The sequence below is a fragment of the Plectropomus leopardus genome, chromosome 9 (assembly GCF_026936395.1).
Source record: "Plectropomus leopardus strain MGB_pleo_1.0 chromosome 9, ASM2693639v1, whole genome shotgun sequence".
Classification (NCBI taxonomy): Eukaryota; Metazoa; Chordata; class Actinopteri; order Perciformes; family Serranidae; genus Plectropomus; species Plectropomus leopardus.
Genome location: NC_142184.1, coordinates 19,341,737 through 19,368,147, shown reverse-complemented (window position 1 = coordinate 19,368,147; position 26,411 = coordinate 19,341,737). Strand labels below are relative to the sequence as shown.

The 26,411-nt window shown below is 37.5% G+C and overlaps 1 protein-coding gene and 1 long non-coding RNA gene across 3 annotated transcripts in view; both read left to right on the top strand.

Annotated features, from left to right (window-relative positions):
• LOC148188727 (uncharacterized) overlaps window positions 1–26,411 on the top strand; it is an 89,046-nt gene that overhangs the window by 33,776 nt on the left and 28,859 nt on the right. Inside the window, exons 3-5 of one of the 2 annotated variants that reach the window (XR_015777506.1) lie at window positions 4,378–4,482; window positions 5,071–5,169; window positions 26,048–26,255. This is a non-coding gene — a long non-coding RNA (uncharacterized LOC148188727). Of the gene's footprint in view, window positions 1–4,377; window positions 4,483–5,070; window positions 5,170–6,717; window positions 6,775–26,047; window positions 26,256–26,411 lie in introns of those variants that run through there. The other variant, XR_015777507.1, reaches the window with a different exon arrangement.
• Window positions 19,813–23,936, top strand: hoxc13a (homeobox C13a). The gene is made up of 2 exons (XM_042492233.2): window positions 19,813–20,504; window positions 22,853–23,936. Exons 1-2 carry the CDS (start codon window positions 19,841–19,843, stop codon window positions 23,107–23,109), a joined length of 921 nt encoding a protein of 306 aa, XP_042348167.1. The 5' UTR covers window positions 19,813–19,840; the 3' UTR covers window positions 23,110–23,936.

The following is a 26,411-nucleotide window of genomic DNA, read 5'->3' as shown; positions in this document are numbered from 1 at the left end:
ACTTATATGAAAAGCTGACAATCTCTTCTTTTTTGTGAATAATCTTAGTGGTGATCCAGGCTTACTGACCAGAAAAACTGGAAAATGTAGACTGTTGCCACATACAGCATATACATTTATTACTGAGAATGCTCTTAAATCATTTTTTGTACTTGTATGTGCAGGGTTTGAGCATCACCCAGACTGGAGAGTTGCTGGCTGTTTCTTTTTACCATTTCTCCCTTGTGCCTTTTAAACTGATGCACTGACAAAAAGAGTACAGAAACATGTTTAAAATCTAAATGAAGTCCAATTTAAATCAATGTTGACAGTCTTAAGCCAAGTTACATCATACACGTAACAAAAAAATTCAGACGGTCGTCTCCAAAATCTTAAACACGCACACACTAGATTTGAAAATATTTGTGCCTCACACACTACAGGATATTACTAACATTATCATACCACAGGGAGCTTGTATGCACCACCTCACGGAGAAGCAGATGCAGAAAAAAACAGAGACTGACATGGTGTGACAGCTTGCTATAATGTTAATAATGATTTGCAATGGGATAAAACAAAAGCAGAAGGCTAAACTAATCTAGGTAGTTAAATGGTTGGGGAGACATAGTCAACAAAGGGTGTCTATTTTTCAGTAAGAACTGTAGGTGAGATTTTAACTCTGTCAATGGTAGTATGCTAGTTGAGGTTAGCCTCAAGGGCTATAATATAAGCTGTAGCTTGGCAACACTTTCACCTGTTCCTAACTGCAAACATCTAGATTTTAAATTGTTAATATCAAGCATGTTAGAAATGATTGGGGTGGCCCTGATTAGCCTGCAAGCTATTGGGGAGGTTTAAGACTTGATTTGCAAACCTCTCACATTACCGTATAATCTGGGCCAAACATTGATACCAAGCAAGGTCCCAGACTGTGTTTCTCCTCAGATTGTAGGTAGAGGTGAATCTGTGATCAATCAGCCCAAAACTCCTGTTATCTGAGCCCAGTTTAAGACTACAGCCTTCAGTTCGAGACCACAGCTATGCTCACTGCTCTGTGAGGCTCTCTGTAACGCTCACAGGCTGACGCTAAATTATATTTATATAGCCTAATATGTTCATTAACATGTACAATTTCTACAAGGTTCACTTTAGTTCAGAATATTAAAAGACATTTGCTAAACACAAAGGCATTAGGATTCATCCTCCAGGCACCATTGATATCTTTACCAAATTTAATGGCAGTCCATACAGTGCCTGTGGAGACATTTCAGTCTGAACTAAAGTGGTGCTGTCCATAAAGGCACACCAACAATGTGGCTAAAAGAAGTAGAAGTCGGTTGCTAAGACAACACTTCTTTAGCTTCCCCACAGTAAAAGTGTTCCAGTCTACGTTATCAATAGCTTGACACAGCAAGGGGTGTTACTGCAGTTCTGATGGCACAGCAAAAGGAGAATCAGAAAACAGCAAAGTTCTTAGACAAATGACAGAACAAAAACCCAGGATTGAAACAAATATAATCACGTAAACTTAAGCACAAAACTACTACAAGCCAAATTATGGGTGGAGAAAGCATTGATTCTTAGATGCATCACAATTATCTCCCCAAAAAAGATTGTCTTGATGCAGAAAAGTCAGTTATTGGAAAATTAAACCTAGTTCTTGACATAATTAGCATTATACTGGGCGTAACGGACACAAACATGCATGTTGTGTTTACGTTTTGCTATTAGTGTATTGATAAAAGATGATGGAAGTAAATTTATCTGTTTATTTTAATTATGGATCGTTACAAGTTGCTATGTTTTAAAAATAGCAAGTAGTCACACTGTGAAAATATGACAAACAGAGATAAAAATTTTTGATGCACCAATAATTGTTTTATAATTGCATCTTAGCCCCTGTGAATTGGAATTGAATCATGAGGTGTGTAGAGATACCCACCCCTAAGCCAAATGTAGCAAGCCTTTTAAAATGTTGAGTCAGTCATTTTGCTGTTGCAGGCAGGCACATTCGGGGTACAGTTCTGTGTAGCAGAAACATAATATTGTTGGGTCAGAGAGGTTCTCCCCTGCTGTTGGAGCACAATGGAAATACCCATGAGCATGCCACACCATGGTGTTATACATACAGAGCTATACTGAATGAGAGAAAATGAAGAGAGTCCCATTCCACCAGATTTAGACACTGCAGATTTACTGTCCTCTATTTGGTATTTTTGGCATAAAGCAATTTGCAGGTTTGTAACCATGACCTATATGTACTGTACTGCATGCAAGTTAGTTACTGTATATTAGGTTACATGATGATGTTGGTATTGAAATCCTTAAGTATGATTTATTTAGTGGGTTTAAGTACAGAGAGCCGAAGTCATGGGACCTTACTTCCGGGAAATTATATACGGTAGTTAGTGGTGGCAGACAATGGGCCTCACGCAGCAACATTCTCATAAATTTCTTATATTTTCTCTTACTTTTCTGGTAAGGGAAATTTGCTCTTACCCAGGTGTGTTCAATGATGAATCCCACATGATCTTAAGTCACCTATTAGCATAAGCAACGCACCCTAAACACTATATAAGGGCAGGTTTTGTGCCGTGTGCAAAGACTCTGACACATGGCCAAGACTGGAAACATGACACCAAAAAAAGGCTCTAAGGAGAAAGAACTTCAGCAGGAATGAAACTGATGTACTGTTAAATAAACTTAAAGTAAATGTAATTTCAGGAAGATGCATTTAAGTATTAAAAGCAAAATGGTTTAAATAGATTTAATACATCAAAATGATTGAAACTGTTAAAAGAAAAAGCAGCAATTCCTCATACATACAGTATGTATGAGATCTGGAACCATGAAATGTTTTGGGGGTTTTTTGCATGAAAAATTACTTACACAAAAGAAATAGTTGATATAGTTGTTTCAGCTGCACTTATACACACACATATATATATATATATATATATATATATATATATATATATATATATATATATATATATATATATATATATATATATATATATATATATATATATATATATATATATATATATATATATATATTTGTTGTTATTATTATTAATTTTTTTCATATTTTTGGTTTGTGTGAAAACAATCTTAATTTGTAAAGTAATTATCTAATACTAGTAGTTGAGTAAAAAGTACAGTATTTCTTTCTGAAGTGTAATGGAGTAGAAGTGGAAAGTGGCTCAAGATTAAGATAATTAAGAAACGTAAAAGTAACCTCAGATTTGTACTTAAGCACTGTACTTAGTTACATTCCCACACTGGTCAGCAGAGGGACACACAGCAACTGAAATTACAGTCACTGGGATCAATAGACTGAGTTTAGTAGTATCACTTTACCCCTGAAATGTAATAATGCAGTCATTGTAACTCCTCTAAAACCTCATCTAAATTTGATTAAATGATGTTACTGCATTTTTTCAAATGGTCCTCAAAGATAAAACCTATTTTTTCCTTGTTTGACAACAATTGGTGAACTGTGAAAACAAGAAGTTTTTCTCTTATCTTGGTACAAGTGTTCCTGACCACTCTCGCTTACCTAAGGGAAAGGCAAAAATAAGACCGCATCAGTGAATCCAAAAAATCGATGGGCGATAAAATAATAACAAATCCTGGATGCGAGCAAACATAAGAGAACATTTGCTCGTGTAGTTTCTTGTATGAGGCCCATTATTTCTTTGACCACGTTTAAATTGTGTCATGAATTACGCATATAATGTGTGTGAGTTTAAAAAGATTAACTTTGGAAGTCAAGAAAGTTGCAGTTTGTTGTAAAAGTATAAGAGTGAAAGTATGTAATTACAAACAGTACATAAGTTGTGTGGGTGACATAACTTTCTCTCTCTGAGGTAACAATGCCTATGTGTTTCCATTTGTGTGTGTAACATAGCTTAGTTACCTAGCTTGCTATCTAGTTGCTGTAGGTGATGTATATTATGTGAGCCAAGAATTGTAGTTTACTGAGAGGGTGCACACAAAATAAATAGTACTAGGACAAAATTACAAGAAAACTGCAATTTTTCTTCACTTCAAAAAATGTATTTTAAATTGACAAACATCATGTGTAATTCATGGCTCTAATTAAACTAAACCACATTTTTTTGTCCTTTGAGCTTCCGTTTTCCAAAATAAGGTCCCATGGGGGACACTGGGAAGGAGAGAATCTTCCTCTCTTTAATGCTTCAGTTATTTAAGTTGCCCCTCTTTTTTTTGCATTATCGCTGGTGGTGTCTGTAAAAACAAACCAACCCAATATCCTGAGTTTCACATGGGGCCCATGTCTTCATGTTTTTACTTTCAGCAGTGACTGTTAGAAACAAATCTAGTAATTAGTGTAGTCTCCTTAAACATTTTCTTTATTTTGTTTCTCAGCTGCAGCTGTGATTGCTGAGGGCCCAGGCCAGAAACGGCAGCTGGAACTTCATGTGTTTGAACAGCCCTCACATATTCTACATATCTACGACCAATACTCAACAGGTAAAAGCATCTGCTTGTTTTTAAGCACAGTCATCAACCTTTAATTTACATATTTGGTTTATATTTATTTATTTTTTTAATCCAATGCCAGTACTTCAGATGAATGCAGATATCAACAACAATTTTGATATATTGATTTTTTTTTCTCCTTTTATGAGCTGAATCACAGTCATCCTGCTTGTAGTATAACTAAATAGAAAGTCTCAGTAAAAGAAAATAGTCAGAAAAGTCACTCAGTGTGGATTATTAGCCAGGTATTTTTCTTGTTTATGTCTCTTGATGGGTGTTATTTAGATGATCACATGTTCAACATCTGTCATGTTGATTTTCTTTATTCGGGGTACTGACTCTAGAGTTTTCTACACTCACTGTCAATATGAGACTGACTACAAGCATTAACCAGTGACTTTGAACATTTAAGGGAGTTTTTTCCTACTATGATATAAATGTGCAGGTATAAAGCCAGTGCCTTGAATTCAGAAACAGTTTCTTAGAGGAAGTCTAATTTTAGAGTCTTTAGCAGAAGTATGTTTAAGTTTTCTTTTTCTAAAAACTGCTACTAATTAAATCTCCCCCTCAAACTCACAGCCCGAGAACATTAGCGGTGAAGAAGGCGGACTACCAATCTTGTTTTCACGCCTGCATCTATTAGAGATGAACCAAAAGCATCGAAGTAAGGATTAAGAGGTAGGTGATGAGGGGGAGAAAAAACAGTTGGGATTTATTTGCCTTCCAGCTATAAAATGGATGTAAAACCTGCTGTAGCCACTTGGAAGTTGTTGTCAGCGAAGCTGACTCAGCTGAACTCAGAGTACCTTAAAGTTTGATGTAAATTGTTTAGTGAAATGGAACTTTCATAAACTAGAGGTACATTTTTTTTCCATATACTGATTTAATATGATTAAAATAACAAGAGAGAGACCATAAATGAACTTGATAAAAGTGAGTCATTATAGCAGAAAAATCTACAGATATAGAAAAGAAGAGTATTATACTAAATAGTGGAGCAATTATGTGTGGGGGGTGGGGGTGGGGGGGGACTATCTGAGCTCCAGCACACATCTAGCAAAATCATAATAATGAAAAGCAGGACGTATAAATTATGTGTAAAGTAAGAGCAGTGTCGTATGATCAGACACATTTGTAAAGCAGAGACAGATGCTCATTCGACTCAGCTATGTGAGCACCAAAAAATCAACATTCAAAAAAATGTATGAAAAAAATAATACTGAATATTTATTTTGAAAATACGTAAATGTAGGATATTGCCTTTCTTCATTGTACTCACAGTATGATAAAGAAAACACCTTTTTTGCATATGTAGAGATTGTATTTGTTTGGATTGCTGGATATGCAGAGGGCAGTGCATACTTTATTTACAGAGAGCACAGGTTTGCAAATGTACATTTTACACATGAGCAGTATTTAACGTGCAGTGAAGGCTGGGGAAGGGACTGAAAGATACTGTATATTGTAGTTGTGTTAAAATTGAGGTACAGAAAAAAATTGTGATGGTGGGCCAAAAATTGCCTGTTGTTTCAAGAATTAATTGTTTGGTTCTAAGATGTGAGAACTTGTGATTTGGACTGCTTGACTCTAGAAAATTGCACATATGCAAAGGGACTCAAAACTGCGCTAATGTCCACAAAAAATGTGACTTATTATTAAAAATCCTCCATCTGGAGTTTTCCTCTCATGCCATCAATCATGTGGAAAGACTCTTAGACTTTTTCCAAATGGTAGATTTGGTAGTTTTGGAAAAGCTCCTCTTTTGTGGTTATTATACCCACACACAGTATGGGAGCATGTTGTAAAAACGACATTTTCCACGCTCAGTTGACTGAGTGGGCAGACAGATTTTGTTTGTGTTTATTTATGCCCAGAGTATCCATCACTCTCCCTCAAACTGCTCCGAGGCAAGCCAGTGTGTCTACGTGCGGGCGTAGCTCTATGTGAAATAGATGGGTGTGAGAGTCGAAGTGGATCTCATAGTATTTCTAAATAGTAACAAGTGTTTTCACAGTTTGCTGTATTTAATGTTTGTGCAACACAGTATGAGATGGAGACATTCATCTGTGATATCCCTATATTATTTATTCCACCACACTGTGCATCCAACAGTCGATTATTTGATGGTGATTATTCTGTATTTTAGTAAGACTAGTTCTTATTGTAATGCACTATGTGATTAATACATAGGTCTTTGGGTAAAGTAGTTTTTTTTTTTTGTTATAGCAACCAACAGATGTTTCCCAGAACACTTGACCTACATTCACAATTTTATTTATTTATTTTTTTTAAACTAAATTTGTTCATATACAGTTCATTTGTAGGTTTTCAGCTGCAGAAACAAGAAACAATACAAATATTGTTTTCTTGTGTGATACTGTAATAGTTGCTCCATTGAAACAGCTTTAAACTCATATGAAAACACTTTAGAAGTCAGTTGCAACATTTCATCCTAACTGATGATGGTGCAGATAATATAGATGGTCAATGTGCAGGCACATAGAAGTCACAGTTTTTCAGAGGCATTGCACTGCAGCATGTCATGTCTGAAAAACGATATATTTTTTAACAGTTCTTAATTTTTTAAGCATTTGTTTAACTGTCCTGGGTTGTTCCATTACCGTTCCTTATTACACTTCTAAGATGATGCATAATCAAAGAAAGCAGATGTTAGATCTGCACCACAAATTGGCAGTTTTGTCCTTTTGAAGAAATAACAAAATGAATGAAATGTGCACACTACTGAACTGAATCCTGGGTAATATTGCATTACCAGTAGATGTAAAAATAAAGACAAAGCAGGGTAATGCTTACTTTAATGAGAAACATGCTCCGAGATGACATTACTTTACATTTGACATTACATTATAGTGTATTTTACATCACATTTTTATGAATCAAAAAGAAATAATAAAATGAGAAGATAAAACATAATGATTGTTATTAGTGTTTACTATAGCTACCTAAACTACTAAATGATGATAATGGATTTATAAAATTCAAATTATGCAGTAAACAGAATTGCATTTATGGAAAAAAGCTGTCTTGTGTTTTTGCCTGTCTTGTCAGTGTTTGACATCTGGTAAAAACTCACCACAAAAAAAAAAAAGATAAAACTTTAAAAATACAGAAGGGATGCTCAGTCATGGTTGCAACAAAGAGGTTCTTCATGTGCAAGTTGATTTTTGACTCGGTGTTTACAAATTAATGTTTCTAAATTTTATTTCAGGTGTATATAATATATAGTTTTAACATCACTGCAGTAAAAATAACTGTCTTACTGTGGCAGTTCATAATTGATTTAAAACGGTGATGCTCATTTAGCAGCCTGCAGGTCACATCTGGCTCCTGCTTAAAACTACACACCAGATCAATTTCTCAGTTTTAGGAGCCAGTGCCTCACAGTCGATTCAATCTGTAGTTTTAGAAATGTCGTTTAATTGCACTTTACACGGTAAGGTTGGATGGCTAAACATTGAAAAGCTTGTAATATACTGTACACCTCTACCAGCACTCGGAACTGACTTCCCCAGATTCTTGGCCAAGTTCAGCTAAGCTAAATGGTTTTTTTGTGTTTACTCTGACCTTAAGCAAGGTCATGAACAAATATTTCTACTTGGGGATATTTCCAGGATTCCACAACAGTCAAAGTGGGCTATAGAGAGGCATTTACACCAGGGAGGTGATCTGTGGACCACCAGTACTCAGTGTAAAATTTTATATAATTTATCAGATCATTTATCTACTTCCTTGCTTAAGGTTCTTTATTTACTCTTCGTTAACAAAGTATGACTGTGTTCACACTGTCAATCGAATGTTTAAATGCGAAGTACTTTGATTAAAATCCTGAGTAGAAATTACATTCTGTCAAATTTTGCAGCTGCTCTTAGATATTTTGTTTACTGCTGAAATGCTAAAATATGAAAAATTTGATTTGATAATGCACACAGCCATTTAGCGGTTGTTGCTTCTACATTGCACAAAGAACTGCAAAAATTTAAGAAGGCTGTGAGTCATGAAACATTGTCTGCAGGGATGTAGAAAGAAAAAGTTGCTAATATTAAAAATTTTAACATTTCATTTCTAGAAAAGATTTTTCACCTCTTAGTGACAGTTAACATTGCTATCATTCGTTAATTAATAATGGCAGCACTTTTCCAGGAAAATGGTATGTAATTTTGTATGAATATATTACGGAGATTTAATGATGAATATGAATCTTTCATGTGTTTTTGTTGTTGTTGTTGTTGTTGTTGTTGTTGTTTTGGGATTATGCTACTAGATATCATTTTTTCAAACCTTAGTTTTTTTTTTCACATTCTCTCTCATTAACCAGATTCTATACTTTACTTTGCATTAGAAAAGGATTATTGTTGTTTTGTTGTTGTCTGCATTATCAGTCAACAGGTTAAACCCAGTCAGAATGGCCTGATGCTGCACATTAATTTGCTCTCTGTATCTTAGTCTCGAAATTATTGCCATATAACTACATGTAAAACCCTCTCACGCATTTAATATCTTACCGATGCGGATTATTTTACAGCCTCTTCAATCGTTAATTGTGCAATTAAATAGAAAATTAATTAAAGCTTTGAAGCACCGATGCACTTTTCCGTAGATACAGTAGCACAGTTCAGGTTCCGAAGTTTTGGAGATTTGTTGGCTTCTCCATAAAATCCCACGCAGGAAGAAAAAGTGAGAGAATGTGGTTTTTCATCGCCCTATTACTCGTCTGAATATGTTAATAAAAGTGCTGGTTTGTATTTAAGTGTTCTTTATAGAATAACCTCCCCCAAAAAAACATGCAGTTTTTTTTTAATCGACACGTTAAACAAAAGATGTACGCAAGAGGAGCAGATAACATTTTTTAAAATCTAATATGGGAGTTTTGATTTTTTTTAAAATTTTTATTCATAACATTTACGCTGCAAATAACTGTTTGACTTTTTGCAATAATGCACGCCCTTTATAATGAGTTCAGATTCATATGAATTATAATAGGCTAATGAATGAAAAATAATAATTGAAAGGGTAGCACATACTGGAGTTCTAAGGCAGTTTCAAATCATTGTCTGTCGGTGAACAATACATGATAAAAATACATGTTCGGCAGGTCTGCAAGACTAACACTTAAAAAATAATTTTTTGAAATATCAAATAAATTCGAATCGGATTTGAAAACTGATGCTTTGTCACTTTAAGTCTGCCCGAATTTATTGAGTCGCAAAGTCCAGACACATTTTCTGATGTCATGCAGATTCAAAACAACAGAAAGAGATGAGATATGCATCTTACCGCGGTGTTGGTAAAGAGCATTATCTAGAGCCGACTGCTTTAACATGCTATTATTTACACATAACAGTGAAGCATGTCCATGATGAGTAAATGAATGCTTGATCATTTGTCAGTAACTGAAATCTAGTCTGTTGAGGTGCATAAGATGATTCGCAGTTTTTGTTTAGTTTCTATTGGTCTCAGTTTGACTGGGGGTCTTTTTTTCACCACTCGGATCGGATTTGGACCCCGCTTATGTAAACGGCTACTGTTTTTGGTTTACGAGCGAGGTGAGAGAGGTGAGGGGTGTCCTCTCCTGAGCACACCCAGCTCTGTCTGAGCACAGCGACTTTGAACTTGAACTTGCTCATCTTCATAATGCCTGTAGTACACTGGTACAAGTGAACCTGCACTCCCGTTAGTCCGTGTATGGCTGGCCTGTCAATCCATCTCCGTCCATTTACGCAATGCGCAAAAAGAAATCCAGAGCAACCAACTGTGATTCACCAGACAGCAGGCGACAGTATGGATTTCACCATAATTCCACTTTGGCCACCCTGTCTTTAATTTTACTCAGGCTTTGGTTACTTTGCCTTCCACTTTGTTTTTGTGGTGCAGGAAACGTGACCTGGAGGAAGTTTTAAAAGAGACATCTGGGTTATTATATATATGGGCGAGCTGTTTGCTTTTGAACAATTAAATGTTTTAAGTCAAAAACTCTTCAGTCTTCAGAACATGCTTATCCTCTGTCAAATGTCCAATTTATGCGCAAACGAGTGATCTGTCTTGGACCTTTAGACTTTGAGCAGTGGGTCTTTTAACCTTACACATACAAGAAACGATTATTTACACACATATGTGTGTATGAAAATGTTTTTCTTTTCACGAGGAGTCTGTGAAAGTTTGTGTATTAATAGAATTCCCTACTTTTGCTTTCCTGGCTCTTATAACAAACACCTCATGAAATGTTTCATATTTAATATTAAGCACATGTTCTTTGCTATACCTAAGTTCACCTAAACACATTCCTATGGTGAAAAACCAGCCGTCTTCACGCGATGTTATCTGAGGACAGCAGTTGGCAAATGTTTGCTCATGCACGAATGCAAATATTATAGTTTAATTGCTTAATATTTCCTTGAGCACGTGAGATGTATACGCTGAAGGGTGTGGACCAGTAGTTGCGTAACATAAGGGCACTGAGACACATCACATTGCACACAGAAAATACTTCTGACGTTATCTCAAGCTGTTTATTATCGCGTGTATTAATCATCCAGTTTCATTTAGGATTAGACCCACAGTATCAACTTAACCGCGCCTGTGTAGCATTAGTGTATATTAGCCATCTCCAAACTTTACCACAAACTCACTTATACAAAGCGGAAAAAAACGCACTGACCGATGATAATGTCAAATCAAATTGACTGAATTAAGATCCACTTTAAGTGGTTTCGCCGTCAGTTTTTTTTAAAAAAAATGAGAAGTAAAATCCCCTTTGCCGCATCATTTTTTTAAAAACTCACGTGTAAATACCTTACTGTTATGGCTCAGATATAGCATTATCCATGTGCTTCAACTCGATTAAGATTACTTCTTATAAAATACGTAAATAATCAGTTTAATCCTAATATGGCTGCTTTGTAAAATGCTTAAAGCATTTTTGTGCTGAATATGTTTGTAGCAGCGTGGCCTAAATGCTACCCTCTGCAGCTGGCTGCGTCCTGGAGGCTTCACACATAAGCTTTCCATAAACAACTTGGATCAATATGAGGTGCCTTTTACTTTTGCCTCGTTGGTATGATTCAGAGTATGGCTTCCTGTGCACCATCTCACTTTAAGATTTCCTCACATCAAAACGAGTTGACCAACAACAAGCAGGTGCAGACATCATTTCTCAGTCCGCAGCTCTTCCAAACCAACAGCCCTTGTTAACTTTAGCCTCTTCAGACAGTCACTGCAAACGGGATGAGGAGTTTGTTATACTTAAAATCGCTTTCTGTAAATTTCTTGGATTTTTATTTGGTGTCTTCAAGCAAAGTGGGCTTCACAGCATGGACTATGTAAATAAACCATTTACCTACATACCAAAGTTGGCTTAACGTTTTATATTCTGTACAACAGCATATATTATACATGTACTGGTAATGTTAGTGTAAATAAAGTGATATAGCATATATTATAGTTCATTTCACAAGTTTAGTCTCACCATAAAAGTCGAAATGTCGCCTACTCCATAGAAAGTATATAATAAATTGTAAAGACCATTAATGTAGCCCACATTCAAGAATAAATTGATAATTTAAAAGGAAATTGTGCATTTCATAACTTATCAAACTGATTTGCGGAACAAAATGTTGTCATTTCTGTTTTAATGACCACAGAGAAAGAAACATATATGATCGAAAAAAAATCTGCAGTGCTTGAACTGCATGTAAGTTCGTTCATGTTTTGTCTTAATCGCCTCTTCGGTAAAAATAAAAACGGAAGAGTTTGCCCTTTTTATATATGCAGATTATTGTTTACGTTCCAGAATAGTTTTTATTTAACAGTATTAGTTAAAGAGTTTCTCAGTAAACGTTACAGCTGCGTGTTAAGCTCACAAACATTCAGAGCGCGTGTCCTCAGCATTTTGACACATTTTCTATTAGTCAACGTTTTGAAAGCCGCATGGTGTTACAGGCTGGCATGCACATTAAGTGGCGAGGAAATATTGCCCAATAAGGCAAACCTCGAGATTTAGGAAGACACCCTTGAAGAAAATTATTTTGATACAGATTTCCATTTCCAGGGGACTTAGTTTCCTCCTGGCACTGCAGCACAGTTTGCCTAAAGCTGCCTATTGAAAATGAGGCAATCTTTAAAAAACATCATATTGCCTAAATGGCCCGGTTTAATCAATTGTTAGTAATTTTATAATCACAATTTAAATCTATACATTAAGCCTAAAAGAACTCGCAGTTTTCAAAACTATTTCTAGAAATAAATCGTCATCAGCTGTATAGTTCAACAAAGATTATTTTGGAGAGCACACCAAAGCATAAAACATTTTAAAAAATGAGCTTGTGCCTATGTTGGTGCTTTGGGCTTGCCTGCATCAAGTCTGAAATATGCTCTGAAAGTTTAAAGCGCTTTATTCCGTGAGAGAAGTGAGATGATTAATGATGAACGTGTGTGTCTTTTGTTTTGCTGTCTGGGATGGAGTGACCGCCTCTCTTAACTTGAACTTGGACTTCCGACGAGACGCGTCAAACTGTGGATTTATTTTGTCTGCTTTCTCACCGGCTTTCCAGCCAGACCGCTGCAGGGAAATTAAGCTGCAGCACTAACTGTAGACGGCGATATATACTAAATTATTGACCACATCAAACAAAAACAAAAAAGAATTTGTTTATAAATCATATTAAGATTTAAGACAGGACAGGACAGGCTCAGTCCTACAATATTTTTGAGACATGACTTGATAATTGTCGGTATGATATTATTAACATTAAATCTATCCTAAAAGAAGCACCTTTGGTCGAAATGTTAAATTAAATGTTTATCTTCCCAAACCACTCTCCTCTGGTATTTGTGCATAACAGATGCGTATTATCTCATGGCGCCGCGCATTTACAACTTTGTCCATATTAGGATACAAAAAAACACTTTATTGTCTAAAGTTGTAGACTGTTATTGTAAAAATGTAGGAAAGTAAGAAAATGTAATTACCAGCGTTTGAAAACGTCCAGATGTTTGTATCTATTTATGTAATCATGCTTATGTTGCCTGTTTTCTAAATTGTATGTCATTCTGCAAATTTCTGTGGCTTAAATGCTCGCCAGTACACCGTTTTTGTTTTTCATACTAATGTAATTGCAGTTGACGCTTTTGTCGACATTATGAAAGTATTCTGTGTTGCATAAATGACGCGCAAAGATACCTTCCTCTCTAATTTGGTAGCCTAAACACTGCAGTCGGCGTCAACTAATGTACCACTGACGTTTTAGTAACAATATGATAAGTACATTGAATACAAAGGATGTAAAGCCCGTGTTGTATTTTGTAAATCCACTTTGGCCAGACTGTAGCGGTGGTCTGCCAGCCTGCCCTCTGTCCTCTGGGCGCGGCTCCGCCTGGCCTGCTTTATTTTGCGGTTAAACCACAGCCATCTCCATCCTACTTTACCTGCTCTGGATGAGGTTAAACGAGTCAGATCGGATGTAAATCAGGCTTAAATTGTGGCGTACATAGATTTTTTTCATGCGTGGTTTAGCAAAAGCCGACAACAACTAGACAAACATTTATATTATCAGTGGCAAATAAATAGATGGATTTACCTCGTGGTGATTAAAACCATCCACCAACATGAACGGAAATCTACTGGGTTTCAGAAAAGCACTAATATCTGATTTTAAAGCCTCTTCTCTGATAGATGTGCTGCAATGTACATCTGTCAACGTCTTTAAGATTAAGACGAGTCTGTGTCACATATAAGAAGGTGTTGGTGGGTAAAGTGAGTGTAAGGGGGGGGCTGCACCCCCCCCAAACCTCTATATGGCCTAAACTCGACACTTTTTCTTCACTGTACGTCGTTTCACGAGTACTTAAGCTAATTTCAGTTTGCTTTGCAAACATGGCTTCCTCCCAGTGACACAAATTTATACAGTTGTTGCAATAGATGTATGTTTTTATAAACTTAAAGGATCCGCAGCTAATGTCTGATAGAAGTCATGTTGCATGCTAGTTTCAGACCTGCATTTTAAAATGTGCAGCAAGATCCTGTGAGAAATGCGACTAGGAATGTGTGAATCTTGGTGCGAGCTGAAATGGAAACAAAATACTCCATAGCAATCTATTTACGCATGTTAACGGTTGCTTTTAAACGTTTCTCTCTTGTATCCATTTCATTCGGTTTGTCACGCACCAACTCTGTTCTGCCCCAGTTATGTATTTTAGTTTAGCATTTTCTTGACAGAATCACGGCCCTTTCTGCGCCCTGGCAGTTGGCACAGAAGTCCAGTGGTCTTGGCTTATGCGATTATGAACATTTTTGATCGTAAATTAAAACCAGCCTGAACGGGAAAACACCAGATTGAGATGCTGTTTTAGTTTTGTTGGAATGTTTTCATGACAGTGGACTGCTCTGCTCTCCTGCCTCCTGAACAACAGCCCGATCTCTCTCTCTCTCTCTCTCTCTCTCTCTCTCTCTCTCTCTCTCTCTCTCTCTCTCACACACACACACACACACACACACACAGAGGACATGCAAAGCGGCAACATGTATGAGTTACTGAAAGTAAGAAAGCATTCACTATTTTGCAGAGGCAAATGTTGCATTAAGGCAGAGCATAATGCAGAATACATGTGATGCACCAGACCAGGCGCTCGTGAGTCACACGCGCAACTTCCAAATGAGTTCCAGTCTTGATTTACTATGAGATTTATGCACTACAGTCAGATTTTGCCCATTCAATTAGTAAAGACATTTAATAGGTCTAAAGTTAATCCCACTGAGTTTGACATGTTCATTTACTAAAATCTCCGAGTTCTCATTTGGAAAATGCACCACGACTATTGGCCTTAATGTTATTATAGTGTGCGAATCTGTTGGGTTATTTTGGGTTGAGGTAGTCCACTTTTAAGTGAATTTACCACTTGCTTTACTTTGATTACAAAAATGTTTTTTATCTTAGAGCTAAGCCTGAAGCTGGCTGGAAACTCGTAAACATAAACGCAACCTGATTTTCAGCATGCATGGCGCAGACTCTACCTGCAAGCTGTCAACACATTCTTGGATCGCTACATCACCTCTTCAAAGACTTTTTATGCTCAAGGATTTGCAACATTTTCAAGACCGGTGAGATAATGTTTCACAAGTAATTGTACTGCTTTTTACTGACGTTATCTCGTCGTCTAACCTTTTGATACATGCGTGAAAGAGACTCGGAGTCATTTTGATGGAGGGACTGCACTGCAGACATGTGGCATCCCCCCCAATCAAGGTAAAGGAAACTGAAATAGTGATAATTTCACTTGTTTCCTTTTGAGTTTTTGGAGTTATTACCTGAATAAGAGAGATACGGTTATTGATTGATTATTATAGCATGGCACTGTAGGGTTGAAGTAACACATGCTACATATACGTTATGTATTTAAGGGCGTATTCTGCGTGCATAAGATCCATTGGCTCAGTCATGTGCACATGCAGTCAGTTCCTGAGAGCGGAAGCCGCAGGTAGGCAGCATTTGTATGGGGATGGATGCTCTCCCCTCCCCCACAAATGCCCGCATCAGACGGGCTCTCTGTCTGACAGGGCCTGTCTGGAAGGACATGATGTCTGGTTGTCAAGATATTTACAGCAGCACATCATGGCTGGTTGTCAAGGTATTGATAGTCGTTTCAATTAACAGTTCCTGAAATAAGTGAAACCGCAGCCTAGAAGAAATAGTTCACTCATCCTGGCAGATTATTTTACGCTTTTAAAGAAATATATTCTTAAAATTGCAAGTGGACAAATATTTGCATTTTGTTGCGCTGTATTCGGCGAAGTTCCACAACAAACTGTATGCAGATTACTAAAAACCAAACACCACTTTAAAGTTTTAAACACTTCATATGCATTAAAACGGACACCGCAGGAGTTTTATATTATATAACGCCTTTTAGTTTGTGATGGCGCATCTGCTGTTGTCTCAATGACGCATGGTTACAGATTTAGCATTTTACTCAGCAGTGTTGGACATTGGTGTCGGAATTTGGTTAAATAATACTGACAGGCAAACGACTATTATTATTACATGTCTTTTCGCACATTGCTACTTATTGCTGGCCGAGTTGTAAGAATTTTGGCAGTCTATGGTGACTAAATAGAAATTTAAACCCTCATAATTAATGCCATTTCAGAATGCATTTCACAACCTGAATTAAAATTTAATGTGCATATAGACAATATCCAATGTTACCAATAGCATCTCCGCCGCATAAAGTAAAAGTTCAGGGTGGATTATGGGTGAAAAAATATCAACTTTCAAATCAATTAGCTGTCCTAGTCCATATTCGTGGCTAAATTATTTATTTCTAAATATGAATTTGAAAGGTGGTTTTGGTAATAACATCAAATGTGATACAGTCCCGCAATGTGAAACTTACACATGCTTAAAGTTTAAAAAAAAAAAACAAAAAACAAGAAAATAACTCAGTTCTGATCCTTGAAGACTCCACCTGTATATTTACAACCTGTCCATTATTTGTGAAATATAATGCAAATAAAAGTTAAAAATTGAAGTTTGATATCTTTTAGAGTTGATTGTGAATAATTTTGTGCATGGCGTGTATTGCATACTGGCTGCAGTATCGTCACTATGTGGTTTAAGAGTGGGCCTCTGGTGTCTTAGTGTATTGCATTATGCTGCAGTGGAAATGCGCCAGACGCTTAAATATTTAATATTGGGCTAATCATTTATTTGCTGTCACCATAACAATACAGTAATTGTACTAGCTCTTCCTAGCTCGAAGAAAAGAAAATACCTTATTAATAAATCCTCTACTTTCCCCTTTATTCAAGATTCAAATTTGGTGTTTTTCACCTGAAATATTAATTAAAAGAATATTTAAAAATCTATTTTGTCATTGTCAGTTTTGCATAAAACCAGATTAAAGCTTGACGTGGGATTTATGATTATTACAACAGAAAGTGTTACTTAATCAAATCATAGCTTTTTTTACTGAAAATTTAACAACTACTTTTTTTTTTCTCTGAGACTTTGCCGCCTGTTTGACCAACGCTACATCATCCGTGTATCCCTCGGGGAAACTATTATAGTCTACAAACATTTACACATAATGTGGAAGTTAGGCTGGCTGAAAACAAAATGCACTGAGATTAAAAAAAATAGTAGCACAAAAAATAATACTATCGTCCATAAAATGCAAAAAAAAAAAAAAAAAAAGACGTGATCTTCTGCAGGCTGAGCTTTCCTGGAAAATGTTAGTTTGGAGGGAACCGGTTTCCTGCAGCGCAAAAGCTGTCAAATTCCTGATCCTTGGAAAAAAACATACACACAAGAGGGATTATTTGGAGTTCTCTCTCTTCACACACAGCAAATATTTTCGAGTAAGGCTCTCTAAATAACAGCTAGTTTGCATGCATACTCTAGTGTGAAGTTCATTCTTGTCTGTCTAGACTCTGATTACGACCCTGTTTGTCTGCGTTTTTTTTACCTTGACCTTGGACTTCCGTGCAGCTGCCGTTTGGATGAGCACTTCTTTAGTTGTAATTTCCTTGAGACAAAAGAATAGTCTCTGTCCGAGGAAGGACAGGGGATTTGGCTTCCGTAGTATACAAATACTCGATGGTGGGCTGATTATTCCCAAGACAACTCAGCAGTGCAAAAATGTTGATAAACTAGGCACCCTTCGTAGGGCAGCCTGTAGCCTTCTTTATGAGTGAGTCATGGGATAGGCATCACAAAAGGTCTGTTTTATGAACACTTTGCGGGCCTATCCCATTGGTAATATTTCAAACTCTAAATTACAGTTACGTTTTAAATATTAACCCAGACGCATTTTTACAGAAGATGAGAGGAGCAGATGATTTACATGTTGCGATTTAAGGGCCTGTTTTGTATTTAGCGACTAGTTCTTCAAATCTAAAGAAGGATGCGTGTAAAATAGTGACGGGAGAGTTTCTGGGGGAAATCGGTCTGCATATCTGCCATCTTATTGAATATGGTCTGTGAACACAGCTGAAAGCGTCCCCTTGTTCTTAGTTTCGCCCGGAAACGTCAGCATCACTTGTATGTTATGAAAGAAGAGCTCTCAGTCAAACAGAAACATCACATGAACTCGTTTAATGGTCATTTTAGTATAGTGACATTATCGTTTAAAAATCGTTTAGGCCCAATCGACTCAACCTCTTTGTCCATACATATTGCGGGAATAGTGTGTGTAAACTACAATAGTGTATCATTAATTGTAGGCAAATACTTATTATTACTTATGATTATATATTCAAATGAAAGATGCATCCTGTAGTGAAAAGTCATTTGCAATGACGGTATCTTACCTGCAGAGATTTCACCTCGTCCTGTAGCTGTTTATACTGAGGTGCAACATGCAACACCCAACTTTGCCAAGACTAGTTCTGGTTCTACCACACACGCGAACGCACCCTGTAGACACCAAAGTGTGTGTTTTTTTTTTTTTTAAACCTGACTTTTAATTTTTTTTTAAATTAAAACTCGTCTTGCCAAATTTATAATATTCAGACTCCAATATTAACGTCTAGAAAGCAACATTAATAGTAAACGTAATTATAATGCCCCGCCAGAACAGTATTAATCCACAACTAGGCACACAATCTCATCTCAGCATGGTAATAGGTGACCCAGTGGCAGCTGTATACGGGTTTAAAGGAAATGCGTCCTTCAGAGAAGCAGTGTTGATAAGATTAGACGGAGACATATTTGCTTTGACAGCACTGTATTTTTTTAATGCGTAATACTTTGTTATGTAGTGGACATTAAATTGACTGCAGACCAGGGATTCCTCCTTAAATCATTTTTATTTATTGCATTTAATAATCAAACTAAATCTCAGCCGCATCTTTCACCGAGTGAAACACAAAGTTTGCTCACCCATGCCTCAGGAATAAATGTACATGATTTCAACATTTAATTTTAATCTTTATATATATTTTTTATTTTTCAATGTTTCAACTGTGACATGTATCATTATATTCTCTGGCAGCCCTGCAGTCGGCCAAATTTCACAGATTGTTTTCGTTTGCCCCAATGTTGGAAGTATCCAAACTCCCCTTTAAGGGTGTGGGTCTCGGTGATTTAAGCCAATGATATGACTCGGTGTTCTGCAGGAAAAAGCTATGACATGTGAGGCAGTGGGTCTTTAAAGGGCTGCTCTGCCCCAACTCACAAGCCCAATCTCGTAGGACTTGTTAGCGTATCACGTGCCAGATTCTTAATGAAGTGGACACACGAGGGTCTCGTGTGCGCATGCGCTTGGTGTAAAATGTAGTTGGAAATGAGGTGTCCGTCTTGGAGTAGTCGACTTTTAAAAAGCATCGGCAGCCCCTGATATGACGACTTCGCTGGTTCTGCATCCACGCTGGGCGGACACCTTGATGTACGTTTATGAAAAAAGCCCGAATGAAAACAACCAGAATAAAAGCCAAACAATGGAGGGACTGAGCGGTAATTGCCCTGCGACCCACTGCAGGGACCTGATGTCGCACCCCGCGCTGGGACGACACTCTGGCACCATAGCGACCCACCAGGGCTCCGTCTACTCGGATATTTCCTCTCCAGACACCGGCCGGCAGTGTCCCGCTCCTCAGACATCATCCAGCGCATCTTTGAGCTACGGTTATCCCTTTGGAAACCCGTATTACGGCTGTAGATTATCTCATTCGCACAACGTGAACTTGCAGCAGAAGCCCTGCTCGTACCATCCCGCAGAGAAATATGCCGAGCCCAGCACAGCGCTGCCCACGGAAGAACTGTCTACGAGGGCGAAAGAATTTGCCTTCTACCCGAGTTTCGCTAGCTCGTATCAGGCTGTCCCTGGATATCTCGACGTGTCCGTGGTGCCCAGTATCAGTGCCCATCCCGAACCGAGGCACGACGCCTTGATCCCCATGGAGGGCTACCAGCACTGGGCTCTCTCCAATGGCTGGGATGGGCAGGTGTACTGCTCCAAAGAACAAACGCAGTCATCTCATCTTTGGAAATCACCTTTTCCAGGTATGTAAAAAATAATATGTCTTTTTTTAAAAGCTGTCTCCAGCTTGTAATTCATATGTTAGTCCAGCGGCTTGTAGGCTTTTAATACCTGTGTCACCACATAAAGAAAGCTATTTAAATGTAGTCAGATATTTTTACTCTGCTGAGATGTTATTGCTTAGTTTATGTATTTTATTGTGTTAAAGTGCCAATATCAACTTACAGAGAAGTCAAGTGAAACTCTAAATGTGCTAAACAAACATACAGATGTCAAGCCTTATGTCAGTTATCATATATCCTTTATGGACTCTGCGAGTTTAGGGAGAAATATTTCTCAGTTTGACATTAAACAAATCCGTATGTTTCCCTAGAAGTATGCGTAAAAATCAGATTTTTGAGTACATGGGGATTTGTAGTTGCATAGCCCCTTAAATGGTTAATACAAATTCAGAAGCAGTATTTGCTTTCGACAGTTTGTAGTTTTGTTTTGTTTTTTTCCATGTGAAGTCATATGATGAATGTTAAGTTTCGGTCACGTAGAATAGGAAGCCACACCACTGCATACCTTTGCCCCTGTTTGATAATATAGTGACGGAGCTAGCCTGCTGTGTTTGGATGGTACAATAAATCCCTGCAATGTGTCCACAATCCCCTGCATATATCAGGATTAATTAATCCAACAGTTGCTTTGCACACAGACTCTGCATCATGTTTCACAAATCTTTCACAACCACTGACCACTTCACATTATAATTCAGGCTCGCCTTTTGCTTTTCCATACATGCAAGATATCTGATAGTGGACACAGGGGCCCGAGCAGTATGTAGTTTACAGAGTGTTTACGGGACTGCTTCTTTTATCACAATGCTTTGTTATCTATTCGAAATCTGTAGGTATTTTAATATCAGATGGGAAACTGCTCAGACCTCGACTGAACCGCTCGCGCGACATTTGCCCCCCTTTTTTTTATAATGAAAATATACAAGAGCAAGCCACGCAAGCACGGGCACGCAGTCAAATGCGCGCGCACACATGCACTAAAAACACGGGAGCGCGCTGTCCATGTCTTTCTGTCTCGCTTCACAGACACACCATATACACACACCACAAGCTGACGCACATAGGCACGTAAAACTTTTTTTTTTAAATAAAAAAGATACAAAAACAACGAATTCCACTCACACACACCCAACTCATACTTTAAATGTTAAAACAATAAAGATATAATAAAGATAATGTTAGAATACCCATTTGACTAAATTGGGATGGTTCTTAACATTTGGGAAATATCCATAACTCTTGACTGTAAATTGACAGGAGGGCACAAAGCTCAATGTCTCACAGCTTGCCACTATTTCTCAAGGTATTGCCATACGTGTTCTGTCATGTTTCTCATTGGCTGCCTTGCACCCAGCTCCAGTTTTGGCGAAAGGGTGTAATCCTAGAACTTTTCTTACCTGGACATATAAGGTGTCCATTAAAGGTTTTTGGGCTTCTAGAAACATTTAGAAGTGTGTACACTCTTAAGGAAAATTCAGACAAGTGCATATAAAATCTGACCATTTACTTAAATTTTTAACCCTTATGATTAGCCTAATAAAAACTTAAAGTTTTGGTTGGCAAATTGTAATTTTTATTTTCTAATCAGGCACTGACCGGCGTATTGCACCCACATTGCACTTACTGCAGTTTATACCTACACACTCGCACCCCGCAGTTCAATTAAACATCTATACGAGAGATTTATCCAAGATACCCTTAACAGGGTTGTGTAGTTTAGTAGATTGTCAACCAGGAGATTAAGTATCGACATGCAGCCTCAGAATAAACATCGATCACTTGCCATAGAAAACAATGCACAATTGTAGAGGCTGTAACTTGATAATGATTGTTCATTTACAGAAACAGAGGATGACTTATCACTATGGAGCACAAACGGAGTGGATTTTACATTAGTGAACTCTCTTAGACGATTTTATATTTGCGTCCCTGCATGTCAGGTGCAGTACACCTGAGATCTTGACCGCAATGCATTTGCTGTTGTGTGTCCCTCCATCCCTCCCATGCTTGCAGACAGCACGCACAAACATACAACACACACACACACACGCATGCATGCACGCACGCACGCACACACACACGCGATCAGAGAAAAAGCAGGATTTTTACCTTGAAAATAAAATTATTAAAAATACTTTTATTTTTCTCTTACAGATTAATTCAGTAATTAAATCTAAACATTTCCCAGCATGCTTCAGAAACACATCAGTCTTGTCAACCAAAGTTGCTTCTGATTTTTTTTTAAGTGAAACATTGTGGGTGTTTGTGCGCTAACATTTTCCTGGCAATTTCCCTTCCTTTTCCTTTAGATGTTGTGCCACTGCAGCCTGAGGTCAGCAGCTACCGCCGTGGGCGTAAAAAACGTGTCCCTTACACCAAAATCCAGCTTAAGGAGCTGGAGAAAGAATATGCAGCCAGCAAGTTCATCACCAAAGACAAGAGAAGGCGCATCTCGGCCGCCACCAACCTCTCAGAGCGTCAAGTGACCATCTGGTTCCAAAACCGGCGAGTCAAGGAGAAGAAATTTGTCAGTAAATCCAAGAGCAATCACATGCACACCACTTGATGAGATGAGCGCCCTCCTTGAAACTGCAACTCATACCTTCCAACACACCATGCCATCTATTTACCTCTTGCATCAAAAATTCGTGGCTGAAGAACATTTTGGCAGATCGTTTTTTTTTTTTTTTGTTTTGTTTTGTTCTTTTTATTTAAGTTCCATCATTTCCATCGACCATGCCACCAAGCCCCTTGTTTTCAAGTTAGAGATAATGCTCTAAAAACTGTGAAAATATTGAAAATTCACTTCACATTTGTTTTATATGAATGTACATATATAAATATATAATATTTAAAACGATATCTGTATTTCAAAGACAAGTATTGCGTGTTTTTTTTTCCAAGCCAAATCTCATAAGGACTGATGACATTTCTGAGACTTCACACCGAGCAGATCAAAACAAAGGAGACTGATTGATGTCATTTTAGAAAGATAATCGTCACATGGACATAATTTGTGGCATAATGACACGCTGAGCTTGAGACTTCTTCAAAAAGCTCACAAAGAGGACTTCGGAGAGAAAGAATTCTTTCTTTCTTTTTTTTAAATATTCCTTCAGAATTTCAAAAGCTATGTTCCTCTGTGTGGGAAATGTTCTCTTAAACCAGGGGTTAAACAAAGGCTCCTGTGTTGTTAATCTGTATAGTGCAATGCCTTTTTATTTAATTCATATTATCTAGTATGGCGGAACTGTAAGCTGGAATATCCCAAGATCTGTATGTTTTCCTTTGTCAGTGAAGGATTCTGTCATGCAACTGGAATGATTGTAAACCATTAAAAGTCAGTGAGTATTACACATAAATGCACAATCGTTTTAATTTTTATTTTGTCTTTGTTAGCGTAGCATTGCAGCTGATCACACGCTTTGTACGAAGCCTGTAATTTCTACTTTTCGTGCAGTATGTGAACTGTATTGTGGTGTTGAATTACGTACTGGTAACGTGTTTCATAAATAAATGATGATTATGAAAATGCTTAAATATTCAAGTCAATCAACCACCCTACTTGCAGCATTTCCTTTCGTTTCAAGTTACACTGGTGTCATTAAGCAGCAGAGGCTCTGACCGCTGTCGTCTTTGCTCTTCAACTTGAGTCCATAACATCAGCAGCCGATGGGCGAGTGAGGATTTTATGTTGCAAAGTGCTTGATTAAGACTTATTGGGCATCCTGGAGTCTTAGTAATGGCAACAGGAGAGGATGCAGCGATTACGCATGGTTAGTGAACAGCAAGGCGCATTTCGCACTCTTGCAAACTAAGAACAATACAACATGAAGCGAGACATTTAGACTCATTTTATTCTACATAGGCATTGTATATTATTCTTGCAGGATCTGATCTTTCAAATTGATCAATTTACAGAAACACTCGACGGGTGAGAGAAACTCAGCCCAAATATATCCCGCCCTGCCCTCCAACTCCTTGCGCATTTTTAATCAGAGTGAATGCCCACTGTTTTTACCTGTTAACTGGCACAAGTTCAATTTCAGGATCATCGGAAACAACCCAAAAGGCAATTTAAAAGCGATTTATGCGTCAGCTCTCACAGAAACATTTACTGGATGGCCAAAATGCTATTTTAAGATCTTTTCATATTCCATAGGCACAAATTAGTTATTGTTGCTATAATAATAGTAATATGATAACCTCTAACCTGTAAGAGTTCAGCGGACACTTCACCTTCCCGTCACCCTCCAGTGTATTTAAGGAATTTGCCCACACTAGATTTAGTTGAATGTGCTTAAGATATTAAGATAAACGTAATTAACGCGAAAATTAAAATGACAAAGCGTTTGCGTGCGTAAATCTGTTACAGTACATGATAGTATATTGTAAAATTTGCAGTTTTGCGCGCATTTGGATATTAGTTACCTGCTTTCTTTTCATTGCGTAAAAAGCACAGGTGAGTTTTGCAACTTGAGGAGACTTTGTAATTCTGTCACCAATATAAAGTCCTTATTTTCATAATTTAAACATATTAATAGTAGTAATACACGCGCGGTCACGCATACACACACTTAGCGCGAAATCCACCCAAAGCTGCATTGCGGAAAGTCTCTTGATATAGTTTTGTTAACAGCTTATACATGTATTATTTACACATTTTGTTTGAATATATCCGTAAAGTTTTTTTTGTACCTGCGGCCTGCGTTATCAACCAAAAAGCCCATAATATTTTGTAAACAAGTCAGGCTAACTCAGGTGTAGAAGTAGAAAGAGGAAAATAGGTGGGAAACTTATATTTAAACATGACTATGATGTGAACAAACAAATTTAAGGGTGGTTTACTTTAAGATACGAACAACTAGTCTATTTCAAGCCTGCAATTTCAGTTTTACTCTGAGTAATCATAAACGCAGATTAGTCCGTCACGTTAGATGCAAATAAAAGTAAATAAGGTTTTGACTTTTTCTTTGGCCAAATAATTCACCTCTGAGTCCTACATATTTTCCCCAATGTGCCTGATGTTGTAGTTATTCCCGTAAACATCCTTTTCTGGTGTTTTTGTTTTTTAATTTCTCTATAGGCGAGTGGTAGGCTGGACTCTGGTCACTTTTTCCAGCTCATCAGATCTTCTGAGATCGTTGATTAGATTCCAAGTCGTCAGACTTCAAGTTTTTGTTTGTCTGCTTCCTGGATTTTGTGGAAAGTTCTAGGTCTCCTGATTTTACCCTTGACCATGACTATGCAGTCACTTTGACCTTGACATCACAGCAGATTGTGAATAATAAATAGGGGGCTGGACACCAATGCGGGCGGTTTGTTTGTAGGCAAACAAGGTGTTATTTCCCTGTCTAGACAGCCGGGGCTTAATGACATGCCATAAATACATAAAAAAGGGGAAGTGTACCGATATCCTCTGACCTGCATTTCGGACCATGTCTCAGAGCTTTGCATTAACATTTGGGCTCTGTTCTTTTGTGTTGTTTTTTTTTTCTTTTCAGAAGTCCAGTAAAAGTGACTGTGGCCCATGCACTCTGGAACCACCAATGGTCTCATGCACTCATCATGAGGTGTGTGTTATTGACCACGAAGGACAGGTAGACTTTTGACGTCTCACACCAACACCAGTAATTCGCCTCAAACAGCCATACTGTCTACACTGCGAGAGGAAACGATAATACGACGTCGCCCGCAATATAACGATTACAGGTATGGCCGTTTTCTTACTACTATGACAGCAGGCCTGTGTGGACTTAGTTTTATGACTGTTTGGCTCATGACAAACAATATACATTTTTAAGACAAAACCAACTTTCAGAAACATGATAGATAATATGTTTTGTAATTAATCTTTGAATCATTATT

Excerpts from the sequence above, each read along its gene's own strand:
- hoxc13a (XM_042492233.2), top strand. The coding sequence starts at position 19,841 with ATGACGACTTCGCTGGTTCTGCATCCACGCTGGGCGGACACCTTGATG. Across the intron at positions 20,505-22,852 it reads TTGGAAATCACCTTTTCCAG|ATGTTGTGCCACTGCAGCCT; the intron begins GTATGTAAAAAA and ends CTTTTCCTTTAG.